At 46.0% G+C, this 14,493-nt stretch overlaps 1 protein-coding gene across 2 annotated transcripts in view; it reads left to right on the top strand.

The window, feature by feature from the left end:
* The window catches only part of NME9 (NME/NM23 family member 9), a 39,220-nt gene that overhangs the window by 20,876 nt on the left and 3,851 nt on the right, over positions 1–14,493 (top strand). The window contains exons 3-10 of one of the 2 annotated variants that reach the window (XM_081827041.1): positions 3,475–3,532; positions 6,591–6,694; positions 7,455–7,526; positions 9,203–9,319; positions 10,613–10,688; positions 12,666–12,748; positions 13,043–13,135; positions 14,315–14,469. In XM_081827041.1, coding sequence (XP_081683167.1) covers positions 3,475–3,532; positions 6,591–6,694; positions 7,455–7,526; positions 9,203–9,319; positions 10,613–10,688; positions 12,666–12,748; positions 13,043–13,135; positions 14,315–14,469 — 758 coding nt within the window. The remainder of the gene's footprint in view (positions 1–3,474; positions 3,533–6,590; positions 6,695–7,454; positions 7,527–9,202; positions 9,320–10,612; positions 10,689–12,665; positions 12,749–13,042; positions 13,136–14,314; positions 14,470–14,493) is intronic. The other variant, XM_081827035.1, reaches the window with a different exon arrangement.

The following is a 14,493-nucleotide window of genomic DNA, read 5'->3' as shown; positions in this document are numbered from 1 at the left end:
AGCTGGTGAGGCTTATCCCACGACAGGGGTGTACCACAGAGTTGCTACTGACGGACCAATGAGCCACCGGAAGCGACTGTGATGAGAGAGGGTGGGGGTGGGGACTCTTATGAACCATCTGTCACCTTCTTCAGGACTACAGTTGTGAGCCCAGAATGACGTTGGTCCAACTCTCTTAGATCCCTCAAGGCATCAAGAAGAAGACTCTTCCGTTTTTTCATAGAAACAAAAGGTATGGAGATCTGATCTCTTTAGAAAGATGGATCTTTAGTAGAAGATTGCAGATGTTACATGTTTCCAGCCCTTTTAAAGGAACAAAGGCCTTAGCATACCTGTATTAAGAATGAGTGATCATTGCCATGGTCTTTTAATTTTTATAGTTTTAAATTAGCCCCACCCAAACTTACTAATTACAAAGTAAAAGAGAATAATTTCACAGTGCAGGAGACTGACAGAGCACCTTAATCAAGTGATCCAAGTGAACATGAACAATAAGGGGCAGATCGAAATTGTGTGTCACCTGATAGGATGCAATGAGAGAACACTCTTCTGCTTCTCTGACACTCCACCCAAACCAATTCCAACCAATCCAAAGATGCACAGCCTGAATCTAATCAGGAAACATCAAACACACCCAAACCAAGGGACATTCTACAGAATAACCCTCCCATAGTCATCAGGAATGACCCTGAGGTCATGAAAATCAAGGAAAGACTGAAGAACTATTCCAGACTGAAAGAGACTAATCCGGTACATGATTCTGACGAGATCCTTTGCTATTCAGGACAAATAATGTTGGTAAAACCTGAATGGTTTGGATGATTGGTAAAACCTGAATGGGACCTGAAGATGGCATAGTAATAATATATCAGTGTTTATTTCCTGACTTTGATGGTTGTATTGTATGTAGGATAATGTATTCAGAGATAATGGGATATCAGGTTAGTAATTTAAATCCAAATAATTTCAAAATAATTCAAGTTATTTAATAATTTAAATAATTTCAAATAATTCAAGAAGTTCTTTATACTGTACTTGCAAATCTTCTATAAGTTTGAAATTGTTTCCAAATAAAAACATTATTCAAAAATGTACACTATTGATAATGTGCTATGTATAACATAATATGTATTTCTCCTTAAATTTAATTTATGATGGAAACCAGAATACTTTATAGATAAGAGAAAAATGTGAAGAAATGGCAATAAACTCAACTTATTATTTCTGATGTAGATGTTTGGAAATACATAAAAAAGATGTGCAAAACTTAGACACCAAAAAGTATGAAACATTGCTAAGAAAATTAAGGAAGATTCAGTAAGTGATGAGAAACATGATGTTCATGGCCTGGAAGACTCAATGTTGTGAAGATTCAGTTTTTTTCCAAATGGATCCATAGATTCAATGCAATCCCAATTAAAATCTCGAGTTTTTGTAGAAATTGACAAGCTGGTTCTAAAAAAATAGAAATGCAAAGGATCAAGAATAGCCAAACATTTTTGAAAAAGAAGAACAAATATGGAAGCCCCACACTGCCTGATTCCAAGACTTATTATAAAGTTACAGTAATTAAAAGAATATGGTGTTGGCAAAAGAATAGAAAATAGGTCAATGAAACGGAAGAGAGTCCAAAATAAATCCATGCTTATGTAGTCAACTGGTTTCAACAAAGGTGCCAAAGCAATTTAATGAGGGGAAAAAAAAAATCTTTTCAAGAAGTTTTGCAGAAAAAACTGTACCTCTACATGGAAATAAAACTAACCTCAATCCTTCCCTCACAATACAGGCAAAAATTAATTTCAGATGGCTCATGGACTTAAATGTGAAAGCTTAAATTATAAAGCTTCTAGAAGAAAATGGGAGAGCATCTTTGTGTATATACGTATATATACACACAATCTAATAATAAAAAGGCCAACAATCCAATAAAGAAAATGGACAGACCAATGGGCACTTCTCAAAGAAGATAAATAAATGGCTGATAAGCACACTAAATAGTGATTATTTTAATAATAAATACCTCTTTTAATAATTTTAATAATAAGCATTATTTAATAATAATGCTTAACACCATTAGTCATCAGGGAAATGAAATTACAACCACAATGAGATACCACTACATTATCATTAGTGTGGCTAAAATCTAAAAGACTAATATTATATTTTGGTAAGAATGTGGAGCAAGCAGGACTCGTATACTTTGCTGATGAAAGTTTAAAATGGTATAATCACTTTAGGAAAAGCACGGGCAGTTTCTTATTAAACTGAACATAACATTTACCCTATGTCCCAGCAATGCCACTCCTAGAGTATTTACTTACTGAAGACAAATGAAAACGTGCGCACAACAAGATTTAACAAGAATGTTCATAAGTGGGGCGCCTGGGTGGCTCAGTTGGTTAAGCATCTGCCTTCGGCTCAGGTCATGATCCCGGAGTCCTGCTCAGCAGGGAGCCTGCTTCTCCCTCTGCCTCTGCCCCTACCCCTGCTCACACAGGCTCTCTCTCTCTCAAATAAATAAAATCTTAAAAAAAAAAAAGAGTGTTCATAAGTCGTTATTTGTAATAACCCCAAACTAGAAGTAACCCAAATATCTATCAAGCAAATTATGATATAGTCATACAATGAAATATGCTCAGGAATAAAACTGGACAAACTACTAACACACAACCACACAAATATATCTCCCAAAATACCCTGAATGGAAGAAGCTAGCACAAAATAGTATGTGCTGCACTATTCCATTTATAGGCAGTTTTAGAAAAAACACATCTATTGTGACAGAAAGCAGATCAGTGTTCACCTGGGGTGAGGAGCGGGGGTGACCGGGAGGAGACAGAGGAACTTTCGGGGATGACGGGAAAGTTCTGTATTGTGATAGGGGTGTGGTGACCTGGGTTGTGTGCATTTGCAAAAACTCGGCGAACTGCAACACTTTAGTTCTGTGTATTTCACTGTATATAAATTATATATCTCCAGAATCCGTAAAAAGACCAAAGAAAAAAACGAATGAATACCTCTCTGTATATGAATCTAGATAAATGTCAAACTGGATTTGAGTGAGAACAAAAACTGCAAAAAGATCTCTATAGTATGATATTATTTATGTACATTTTATGGACACAAAACAATTTTATATATTATTTTTTTGGACGAGCAACAAGAAAAAATTATTTTAAAAAAATGACTGAGATTTTCTTAGGTTAGTGGTTATTTGTGGGGATTGGAGGCAGGAAGAGACAGGAGGAGAAAGGCAGATTGGGGAAAGAAGACAGCTTGAGCTGTATTTGTACCTATTTCAGAGAGGGAGGGAGAGAGGAGGAGGGGAGGGAGGGAAGTGGGGGGAGAGGGAGAGAGGGAGGGAAGGGAGGTAGCAAGAGGTAGGTAGGTAGGTAGGTATCTGGAGCAAACACATCAAATCCTTTCCCCATCCACGCCCTCAGTAATACAGACTTTGTTCTTCTTTGATGTTAGGTTAACATCAGCACCCAGGAGCTTTGGGAGGAAATGCTCAGTTCCAAAGGACTAACTGGTAATCTCAGATACGTTTTTAGATCCAGCCTTTTCAAAATTGCTACATGGCATACTGAACCAGGCAGAGAAAAGCTGCAATGAGCACCATTTTCCTGTCTTGAGTTTCATAAATGAAGAACCAGGTCATTTCTTTGTGCGTGTGTATCTATCCAACTTGCACATCTGTTAGTACGTTCAGCTCAGGAAAACAGTCAGTACTGCCGGGTAACAGGGCTCCCTTGTCTCAGAGCTGACTGTCCGACCCAAGGGTTGTTTGGTATGAAGGAATGAAAACCTCTTCTGACTACCTGAGGCATAAAGGGGAATGTGCCGGAAGGAATATGGGGATCTCTTGGAACTCAGGGGCTGGAAGGAGAGCTAGGCATCCCAAGGGGCTGGAACCAGGGACTGCACCGTCATTAAGATCCAGCATAGCCACTGTTCCTTGGGCCTCCTCGTCCCTATCCTCTTGTATGTTATCGATTGCAATTTACTTAGTAGTTTTTAAAAAAATGAACATTTATTTTTTTTTAAAGATTTTATTTATTTATTTGAGAGCGCGAGAGAGCACAGAGGGAGGAACAGACTCCCTGCTGAGCAGGGAGCCCGACGCAGGACTCAATGCCAGGACCCTGAGATCAGGACCTGAGCCGAAGGCAGACACTTAATCAAATGAGCCACCCAGGCGCCCCAAAAATGAACATTTCTTATCCCACAGTTTCTGTGGGGTTGGAATCCAGGTGTTGCTTCACCTCTGGTTTGGGATGTCTCTGGTTTGGGGTCTCTCACCAGGCTGCAGTTAAGGTGTAAGATAGGGAATGTCAAAGCTCAACTAAAGTCCAATTTGCTTCTGAGCTTGGTCATGTGGCTCTGACAGATCTTAGAAGGTCATTTCCAACTTCATTCATGAGGCTGTTGGCAGGACTCCGGGCCCTGCTGGCTATTGGCCAGAGACATCAAGTTCTTGCTATCAATTTCTCCATAAAGCTACTTGCAACACAGTAACTTTCTTCCCCCAGAGGAAGGGGGGCAGAGGGGGAGGGAGAGACATATGCAAGTCAAAGTCTTTCTATAGCTGAATCTGAAAAGTGACATCCCATCGCTTTGCCCTACTCCGTTGTTAGAAGCCAGGCACTAGGTCCGGCCTGCCCTCAAGGGCACGGGGTTACATCCCAGGAGGCAGGACTCCCCCCTGGCCTCTTAGAGGCTACCTGCCACACCTGCCACTACAGTTCCTTTCTCGTTTCATTGATGGTGCGTAGCTCTGGGCTCCCTTCCTCTCTCTGTATCCGCTCAGTTCTTCTCCCTATAAACACACCTGCTCGGCCAGCTTGTGTCTGCTTTTACCTCTCCCCACGCATGAACGTGCACACACACACGTGCACACACTTTTCATTTTCTCTGTCATTTCTTTCCTCCCCGATGTCTTCTCTGTTTTGCTTTGTAACTCTTGATACACTTCCTCTCCAGTCTTGCTCTCTGCCCCATAGCCTGTGAAGTATGCCCTTGCCCCACCACTGCTCAGAGAGCCAGGGACTACGAGGGGAGATAGGAAGCTGAACTACGGGTGCAAATCCTGCAGAGAGATTGGTAGCTAATTGGGTCCCATTTTTTCCCTAGTGGGAGTGTGAACCTGCTTTCCTTGGTGGGCCCAAACACAGGCCCTTGAGGTCTTCAAAGACTTTTTCCTGGCTTGACCCAAATGCCTTCCTCCCCCATTACACCTCCCTGGTGTATTGAAATCCCCAAGCCCCTCAAGTGTGAAGCTGTTATCCTCAGCGAAACCCGGAGCTTTGTCCTCCATGTGGGTGCCCAGGAGGCCCAAATCTGTCTCCGTCTCTGCAGGTACCTGGTTGCCTTTGAGACCACTGGCCTTAGATTCTCTTGCTTGAACTGGAAACCCAGCATGTCTAGAACTGAGTTGACGTTTCTCTTTCCCGCAAATGATCTCTCCCTGCCACCACCCAGTTCTTTTCCTCTGCCAGGCTCCAAGGTAGAGTCCTTTCCACACCCACGTGACTTTCATCCCCTGCCCCCCCCTTCCCTTCCCTTTCAAAGTCTTGTGGATTCCTCCCTTCCTTCCCTCCCACCCCCACTAACCCCCTGTGCCTGGCTTCCTCATCCCTCCCATACCCAACTTCGTTCTCACTTTCTCCCTGCAAAACTATGTTGCTTGATGAAACTAACCAACACTCCTGAATCCATGCATCTTGCTTCTTTCCTGGAGTAGCTGAAAGAGCATGCACTCAGACGAACCTGGGTTTAAAACTAGATTCTACCGCTTGAGAATTTAATTTTTCTTTTGTACCTTGGGTTAGTTACTTCACGTCTTTGAACTTCACACAGTCTAGCACTAGCTGTGTCGTCATGATGGGGCTGGACACGTCCTGCATGTATCTGGTACACATGTGTTGGCTTAGCTTGCTTCGCTTTCCCACAGGCCCTGGGGCCTCGTGCAATCAGACGAGAGGGTTCCCTCAAGCCCTGTCCTGCCACACTCCATAGACTGGGACTGACAAAGAAAAAAGTAGCCAAGTTACCATCTAGGTCTCTATCAGGTACACTTTTCAGGAGAACAATGTTGATTTTATAAAGTAAATAAAACTCTCCTTTACCCAAAGAAGTGGCTTTTAATCCATCAGGGGAAAATGTCAAAACTGTGTTTATTATCAAAGCAGCTAAGAGTTGATTGTGTGCTGACAGGCCGCCTACCGTGACCTCTTTTAGAATAGATAATTTTAGTACAATTCAAATATTTATTGAGGGCTACTCTGTACCAGCCTGGCCATGAACGTAGCCTGAAATGACTGCAGGTAAAAGATCCGTAAAGAAAACTGTTTTCTACCACACTTACTTCATTCTGTTTAGAATTCAGAACCCTGAGTTCGTAAGAATAAGGGGTGGCTGTGTTTCCATGCTTGACCCTATTCCAAGGGGAGAATAAATCCCTTGAACCATTAAATAACCCTGCAAACAGACGTGCACTGGAGAGGAGTTAGAGTTTGCAGGTATAAATTTTGCCTGACATGGTGAGTACTGGTGACCGCTGAATGTTCCTGCTTCTTGGTTCCACACAGTTGTTGACGTCTATCAAGGCTGGTGTGGGCCCTGCAAACCCGTGGTGAGCCTCTTCCAGAAGATGAGGATGGAGGTTGGCCTGGACCTTCTGCATTTTGCATTAGTAAGATCCTCTCTCAGCAGAATGTTACACGACACTGTAAAATAATTAAACATTTAAAATCAGGGACAGGAAGCATGAGCTGCCTTTTTTCCAGATCATTGAAAAGGCATCGGTTGTGAAATTTTGGGTCATCAGTTACGGTGCTTTATAGTTTCTTTAGAGATAAAAGATTCCTACCCCACCCCTAGCCCCCGACAGTCACTCTGAGCTCCGGCATCTCTTGACCCTGTGCACAGGGAAGGGGTGCACGTCACCCGACACGCATGCTCCTTCTGGCTCATGAACACTGGGGACTCTGAAGTCTTACTCTCAGAGCACAGAGTTCCAAGATTTTTATGCTGTCCTCCATCGTGGGGAATTTCTGGCCAATATTTCCTTGGATGAATGTATGGAAATGGGAATAAATTCCAGAGAAGTGTGCGAGAGACACTCGGATTAGAGGTTCATAGGCGGAACACAGGAGAAAATTCACCCACGCTGACCTCTCAAGGACTCTGCACTTTCTTCATGGGGAGTCAGTTCTGACCCTTCTGGGGAGGGTGTGTGGCAGCAATGCCTGCCCCCGCACAGGGCTTCTCAGACACGGAAGGCAAACTGTGCGTGGAGAGGGGGGGTGTGTGTGCGTGCGTGCTGTTTATGGGGTCTATGTGTGTATATGTGGGGTGTGTGTCTGTGTGGGTATTGTCCTGTGTGGTCGCCCACCATCATGCCCCTGTGTCCCCGGCACCCCAGGCCCCTCCTGACAGTTTGTTTTCTCTAGGCAGAAGCAGATTGTCTTGATGTCCTTGAAAAGTACCGAGGGAGGTGTGAGCCGAACTTTCTGTTTTATGCAGTAAGTACATCTGTAGAACCAGACCCAGAACCGTTGCAGATCATCAGGGTTCCGCTAGAGGCGTCTCCCTGAAAGTCACCAAGAGGCTTCACTGATCCAAACAAGGGATTGTTTCCTCCTTGACTGCATTTGTTATCTGGGGTAAGGAGAGGCATACTTAAGTCCTGGTAATGCAGGTCCCTGCCTCGAACGGTGGCACGGCTCGCTGGAGGGGAGGCCCAGGATGACACAGCTCCCGAGGGTCACTCTGGACTCAGCAGCCTTCCTGATTGGCTGTACATGGGAAAGAATGGGAGTCACTCAAAAGTGTCTGCTCCTTCTGGCTCATGGACAGAGCACAAGGTTTCAAGATTTCTATTCTCCGCTCTGTAGAGGGAAGCTTTCAGCACACATACTCTAATGGGGTAGACAAGCTCTGCGTTCACTTTTATTTAATCGTAAGATGTGAAGATATGTTTACAGAAATTCAGAAATGGAAGGAAATGTTGAGGAAAACCAAGTAGTTCCGTGTTTTGAAAGATAGTTTGGATGTCTTGGGGTGTGACATCCACGCTCTGGCCCCATGCCCCTCCGGGCCCACTGCCTCACACCTGGCTTCCTGGCTTAGGTCACCTGCCAGGCTTGCGACAGATACGCTATTCCTGACTGCAGCCCGTCCTCATCCAGTCAGGGGAAACTGAGACCTACCCGCCCACCTCTCCTGACAGCCAGGCCAGGGTTGTTCACTTCGGAAACCTTCAGATTCCTGCCCACAGCACTACAAGTATCACAGATTGGAAGCCTATGGCAAACATTATTTGGGTGTTGATTCTTGACAGAAGACTGGAATTAGATGCTGAAACATGGGTGAGGATGGAGGGAGAAGTGGGAAGGAGCCAAAGTGACAGTGGGCCACAGGCGCAGAAATGCGATTGCTGCCACAGGGGTTCGCTTGCTTGAGCCTGTAGTGATGAAGGCATAAATCACACTGGACTGTGTGGGAGCAGGTGCCAAGGCGGCGGGCTCCATCACAGCCTCTCAACCTGTGGCGGGCCCCCTGCGGGGCGGGGTGGGAACGGGGGAGGGCCCACTCTCCACCAGCTTCTGTGAGTAATAGGCAGAGACTGACTGCTGGAAAGGTTAAAGCCGAGACTCAGTGGCCCCAAACACCACCTCCGCTGTGAATGAAGTCTCCTCTGACCCCCCCGGATGGAATTGGGAATCCATTCTTGCCCTGAATGCCAAGCATCCTGTATGTTCCCCCTCTTAAAGTGATGATCTTACTCTATTGTAATTGTTTCTTTGATATGACCACCTCTCTCCCCACTTGGCTTCCCGTTCCCTGAAGCAGGCAACTCTGGCTTTTCATGGTGACTGTTCATATTCTTTGCCTCTGTCTTGGGGCTTGGCAGAGTAAGTGCTCAATAGGTATTTGTCAAGTGGACGAGCCATGTCTAGGCCACCCTTAATCACCCACAACTTCGTTGCCCTGCTCCTCCCTTAACTAACTCCCTGTTTCCCTGGAGGCAGCTCTGAAAGGAGAGGCATGGGGTAGAAGGCAGAGCAGTGGATGGCGGCCTCGGCCTTGGGCACACGCCTAAGCAAAGCTCTTGGACACTCGCTGGCCCTTCAAAGAGATGAAGATCTGTGACAAAGAGTTCAAGCGGTTTGGGTAGCGCGTGTGTTCTGTGTTCTAGGGGGGAGAACTGGTGGCGGTGGTGAGAGGAGCCAACGCCCCGCTGCTGCAGAAAACCATCCGAGAGCAGCTGGAGGCTGAGAAGAAGGTGCTGGCCGAAGGCCGCGAGCGAAAAGTGGTAAGGAGTGCTTCCACCAGCGCCGAGCTCGGTGTCTCCCGGTCCCACCAATCTTCCTGGAGCGCTCAGTGGCAAGTGCCATTAAATGCCCACCCGAGGGCTCGGGGAGGCAGTGCCCACTAGGACATACATGCATTTTATTTTATTTTGGATTTTATTTATTTGACAGAGAGAGAGACAGCAAGAGAGGCAACACAAGCAGGGGGAGTGGGAGAGGGAGAAGCAGGCCTCCCGCCGAGCAGGGAGCCCGATGTGGGGCTCGATCCCAGGACCCTGAGATCATGACCTGAGCCAAAGGCTGATGCTTAACCGACTGAGCCACCCAGGCGTCCCGTACATGCATTTTAAAAAACTCATTTTAAAAAGTCGCCCCCTTCATCCAGAGCACTTGAACTTCTCTTATCCATTTCCTGTTCATCCCCTGCTTCAATTCTTAACAGGGGTTTCTGGAACCCTGACAATATGTTCAGAAATGAAGATAAAGTTATGGAGTAGAGTAGTGGGGTAGAAGTCAGCCTCACCGTGAGCTCTCTCCTGGTGATCTGCCCTCGCCTCCCATACCTGAAAGTTTTAGTTGTGATCCCCGAGGGATCGTTTAATTTAGAAATTAAGCCCTGTCATTCACACGAGCAATAGGATCAGCATGGCTTGTGATTTTGATAAATTATTTCTATGACAGCATAGACTACAAGTTTCTCACAAAAATTTGGCTGCCATTGAACACTGACACCACCTCAGATAGAGAGAGGCATTTCCTGGTGCTTTGAGCTTCTGTCCAATGAGCCTTATGTTGTTCAGTATTCATTGTTCAAGTTTTCATATTCACTTCCAAATAGTGAAGCCCTGTTTTTATAGAATGGCTTAGAATCCATATTTTTCTCTGAAAATCACACCTGCTTGTGCCCCCTCCAGGGGGAGATGATGTCTTCACGACTAACGTTGCCCGGGGGAGCCAGTTGATAAGTATCTCCTTGTATGTCACTTCTTCCTTTGTCTTCTGGCCAACTCCCTACTTCATCTTTTCTACTTGATGTTTGTGGAAATGGGCCGAATCTAAACCTTAAAGTCAGCATGGATTTCCTTGTCTTCGAACACCCTCACCTCCACCGTCATCCGGCTACTAAAAAGGATCTTGTAAAGTTTCCAAGGCTGATGCTCTTGACCCCGTTTTCTTGGCTCTGCATTTCAGGCCTTTGCTTTTTTTTTTTTTTGGCTTCTGTCAGTTGCTGGAGGTCTTTGTGGTAATTTTAATTAGCTAACTACTTTCTGTTCATGACCCATGTGTTACTCTAGATTAGAGACGAGGCTCTGTCTGATGAAGACGGATGCCTCTCCCATGACAAGGACAATGGTGAAGATGTGGACGTGGGTGAGTATAGAACCAGTAAGCAAGACAAAAAGGCAAAGCATATGGGTCATCAGTGATTTGGGCAATCTGAACTCTGGGAAGATTAACCGTGAAACATTCGGTTTCCAGTCACCTGACTTCAAACATACTGTGCCCAATCTCCCTTCTGCCCTTTCTTGACATTGTAGGTACTTTTTGCAGCTTTCTGATCATGCTCAAGTATCACAAGTATGACTTTCGGGGCTATTACACCACATCAGGAAAAGCCCCACTTAATAAAAAGGAAGGTAGAATTTCAAGTAATGATGCTGGTGTTTCCTTAGTCTTCATTTGAGCTAAAGAGCTCATTTCTTTTTTTCACCTTTTTCTGAAGCGTCCAAAAGTCAGGAGTCCTGGGCGTCATAGTTCTTCCTGAACCTTTACTATGGGAAGAACAACTTGACCTGACAGCAGGGAAGCCAGAAGTTAGAAGGTGGCTTGTGACAGTAACTGAGACTCTAGGGGAAACCAGCATTAAGTTCAGGAACCGAGTTGGAAGGAGAAGGAAGATTTTTATTATTGTGTGAAGCAGAGAGGCTGTTTATTCATGTGGGGATAATGAGGACTGTTTGAGTTTGGATTCTAACAAGGAAAGAGGCACAGTTCGGAGAGCAAAAACACTTCAAGTGTGAAAAAATCAGTGTTCTGGCCTCTGCAGGAAACATTTGTTACCTCCTTTTTTGGATGATCTCCTCTTCCCTCCTTCATTATCTCCTCTCAAATCAAGTCTCTCCACCTAGAAAATAACCTAAAAGCCTGCCCTTGCCCTTAGCCTTCCTTCCCTCCATGCCTGAACTTCCTGAGCTCCCATACTCCTTGGGCACCCCTCACCTTCGGCTCCTGCCCGACCTGCTCCCTGGTGCTCATGGGGCACCACTGACCTTGGTGGCCAAATCCAACACACAGTGTCCAGTCATATCCTACAGCCTCTGAGGACTTGGATGATGTTGACAGTGCCTTCCTTCTCCAAACCCTCGTCTCTTTTGGTTTCTGAGATGTCATGACCTTTCTCGTTTTCCTTCTACGTCTCTGGCCTCTCCACAGCCTCCTCCCCTTCATTGGCCTTTTCTCATTTGCTCCCCTTTCAAGCTGGAATTCTCTGGGCCCTGATCTGGCCTCTTCTCTTCTCACCCCGCGCCTCTAGGGGTTCTCATTAATGGGTCAACATATAAGGGATTTCATTTTAAGAGTCCCTTAAAGACTAAGGATTCATGGGACATTAGAAATAAGAAAAATGGATAGATTTGTTGCTTAAAATGATTCACATTTTTGCAGTACACAAGTTTTTGAGATTTTCAGAGTAGGAAGTTCTCCTCAAACGCAGATGTTGTCATGTTTCATTGCCACACAACTGATGTAAAGGTTGAGAACAGAAAATAGGCTATGGGGGGTACAGAGTCTGTGGAGAGTGTAGGAAGCTCACCAAGGCCAAGTTGATACAAACAGGAGTACAGTAGGGCTGGGCTTATGGACTGGACACCGGGCCTCCTACAGGCCTGAGCAGGGACTACAACCATGTGCCACCTCCCGCGTCACCACAGCTGATTGGATCTATGGGCACTGACCAAAGAACAGCCATCAGGACACTGTTCAGGGAGCTATGACTGGTACCTTGGCTCCACACAACGAACTGGCCAGTCTGATCTTCTCTCAGGAGAACGTGCTGGTGCTGAAAAGTCATACAGACTCAGGGCCTGGGGCAGTCATTACTGCCCATATGCCAGAAAAGTTAAAAAGAAGCTCTGGCGAAGGAGCCAGTGGAGTAAGAGAACAGAGTAGACAGCAGCTAGAGGCTCGGAGTCAGGGGAAGTGACAGGAAGGCACGAGAGAGGCCAGGCCCGTGTTGCCTCTGTTCCAGCTCTCCCCAGCTCCAAGCTGACTCTTCCAGTTGTTGCTGGAGCTCTGCTCCTGAGTAGTCTCTGATTTCCTCCCTGCTCTCCCTCCCCACCCCTACCCCAGCTTCATCAGGGAAGACCTGCACCTTGGCCATCATTAAGCCAGACGCAGTGGTCCACGGAAAGACTGATGAGATTATTATGAAGGTAAGAGAGACAACGCTTCCCGGACAGACTGCCCTCATGTCTCCTCTGCTGGAAAAGCAGGGGCGGGGCATTGAACAACAGTGTGCTAGTGGGAAAAGGAGGCTTCTGAGGAGCTCCAACCAAAATTCCAGTTAAGTCAATGAAACATTTTAAATCCGTTTGGGACAGATACGATGAGGATGAGGGTCTTCGCTGCTTTTAATGTTATCTTTCCCATTATCTTTTACTTTTCAGCACATTTGAATGTGAATTTGGGCTTGATTTACCCTTTCACAATATATGTGTATTTTACAGATCCACGAAGCCGGTTTTGACATTTTAGCAAATGAAGAGAGAACCATGACAGAGGCAGAAATGCAACTTCTCTATCAACACAAAGCTGGGGAGGTCAGCTCATCTGCTTCCACATGTCCGACACACTCTCGTTTCTTTCTCTTTCTCCAACATTATGTTTATAGATTGATGTTAGTTTGGGAGAAAATCGAGTATTACGAAGAACAAGAATATGAACAGCAAGAAGGCCATGAATTTGCTCTCAGAATAATGATTATAGTCTGTATCAAGTAAAAAGTTCTTTGGTTGCAAGGAAGAGATTTTGATTCTAACTTAAGTAATGACATAAAGAATTTATTAGAAGGATACTCCATAGCTTCCAGAACTGAAGAAGATAGTTGAGGGAGTTGAACAAGAAGGTGTTGGGAGAAGAACCAAAACAGTTGGGGCGCCTGGGTGGCTCAGTTGTTAAGCGTCTGCCTTTGGCTCAGGTCATGATCCCAGGGTCCTGGGATCGAGCCCCACATTGGGCTCCTTGCTCCGTGGGAAGCCTGCTTCTCCCACTCCCACTCCCCCTGCTTATGTTCCCTCTCTCGCTGTGTCTCTCTCTGTCAAATAAATAAAATCTTAAAAAAAAAAAAAAAAGAATCAAGACAGTTGTAGGGACCTTAGGAGCAGAATCCCATGAACAGTCACTTTAGGTGCTACTGTTGGACAACTCAGATTCAACCACTTTCCACGTGCTTCTGCTTCTGACTCCCCTACTTGGGACGGAGGCCTAGTGGACCTAGCTTGGTCATAGCCCCACCTCTCAGGTGAGGTGTGTGTGTTTGGTGGGGTTGGAGGGGATGGAGGGGCATCATGGTTGTCAGCCAGACTAGGCCAAGTGAAATGGGGAAGGGCTACTCCCCAAAGGAAAACCAGAGTACTGCTACTTGAAGCAGCGGGAAGGGTTGCAAGGCCTTGCAAAAAAAGTCTTAGCTACATCGCACCCCATGGTTATCCAGCATCCACATGATTTCCACACACGTCCCTACCTAACTTGTTATAGTCTCTCACCCAACCCCAAACAAGTCAATTCAAAGCCTCATTTTCCTGCCTTTGCCTTTATCTGGGTTCTCTGGGTGTGGCTGATCATCACCACCACCCCTCCCTGGGCCCTCCATGGGCATGCTGGCCTGTGGCAAGGCTGCTCACTGAGCCCCTCCCTTCCTGAGGGTGGGATGGGCCCGCTGACCCACTATAGGCCCCAGGACCCCTGCCCTGGGTCACCGTTTCCTCTCCCTGTGCTAGGAGGCATTTGGGAAGCTGGTACATCACATGTGCAGTGGACCGAGCCACCTCCTGATCCTCACCAGGCCTGAGGGCACGGAGGACGTGACCGCTGCCTGGCGAACGCTCATGGGGCCCTGTGACCCTGATGTGGCAAGGAGGGAGCAGCCTGACAGGTGATGTCACCAGCTGTGTTCTTT

This window comes from Leptonychotes weddellii, chromosome 1, assembly GCF_054177405.1.
Source record: "Leptonychotes weddellii isolate Sample4059 chromosome 1, ASM5417740v2, whole genome shotgun sequence".
NCBI lineage: Eukaryota > Metazoa > Chordata > Mammalia > Carnivora > Phocidae > Leptonychotes > Leptonychotes weddellii.
The sequence above is the reverse complement of the archived record's forward strand: the minus strand, read 5'-3'. Positions and strand labels throughout refer to the sequence as shown.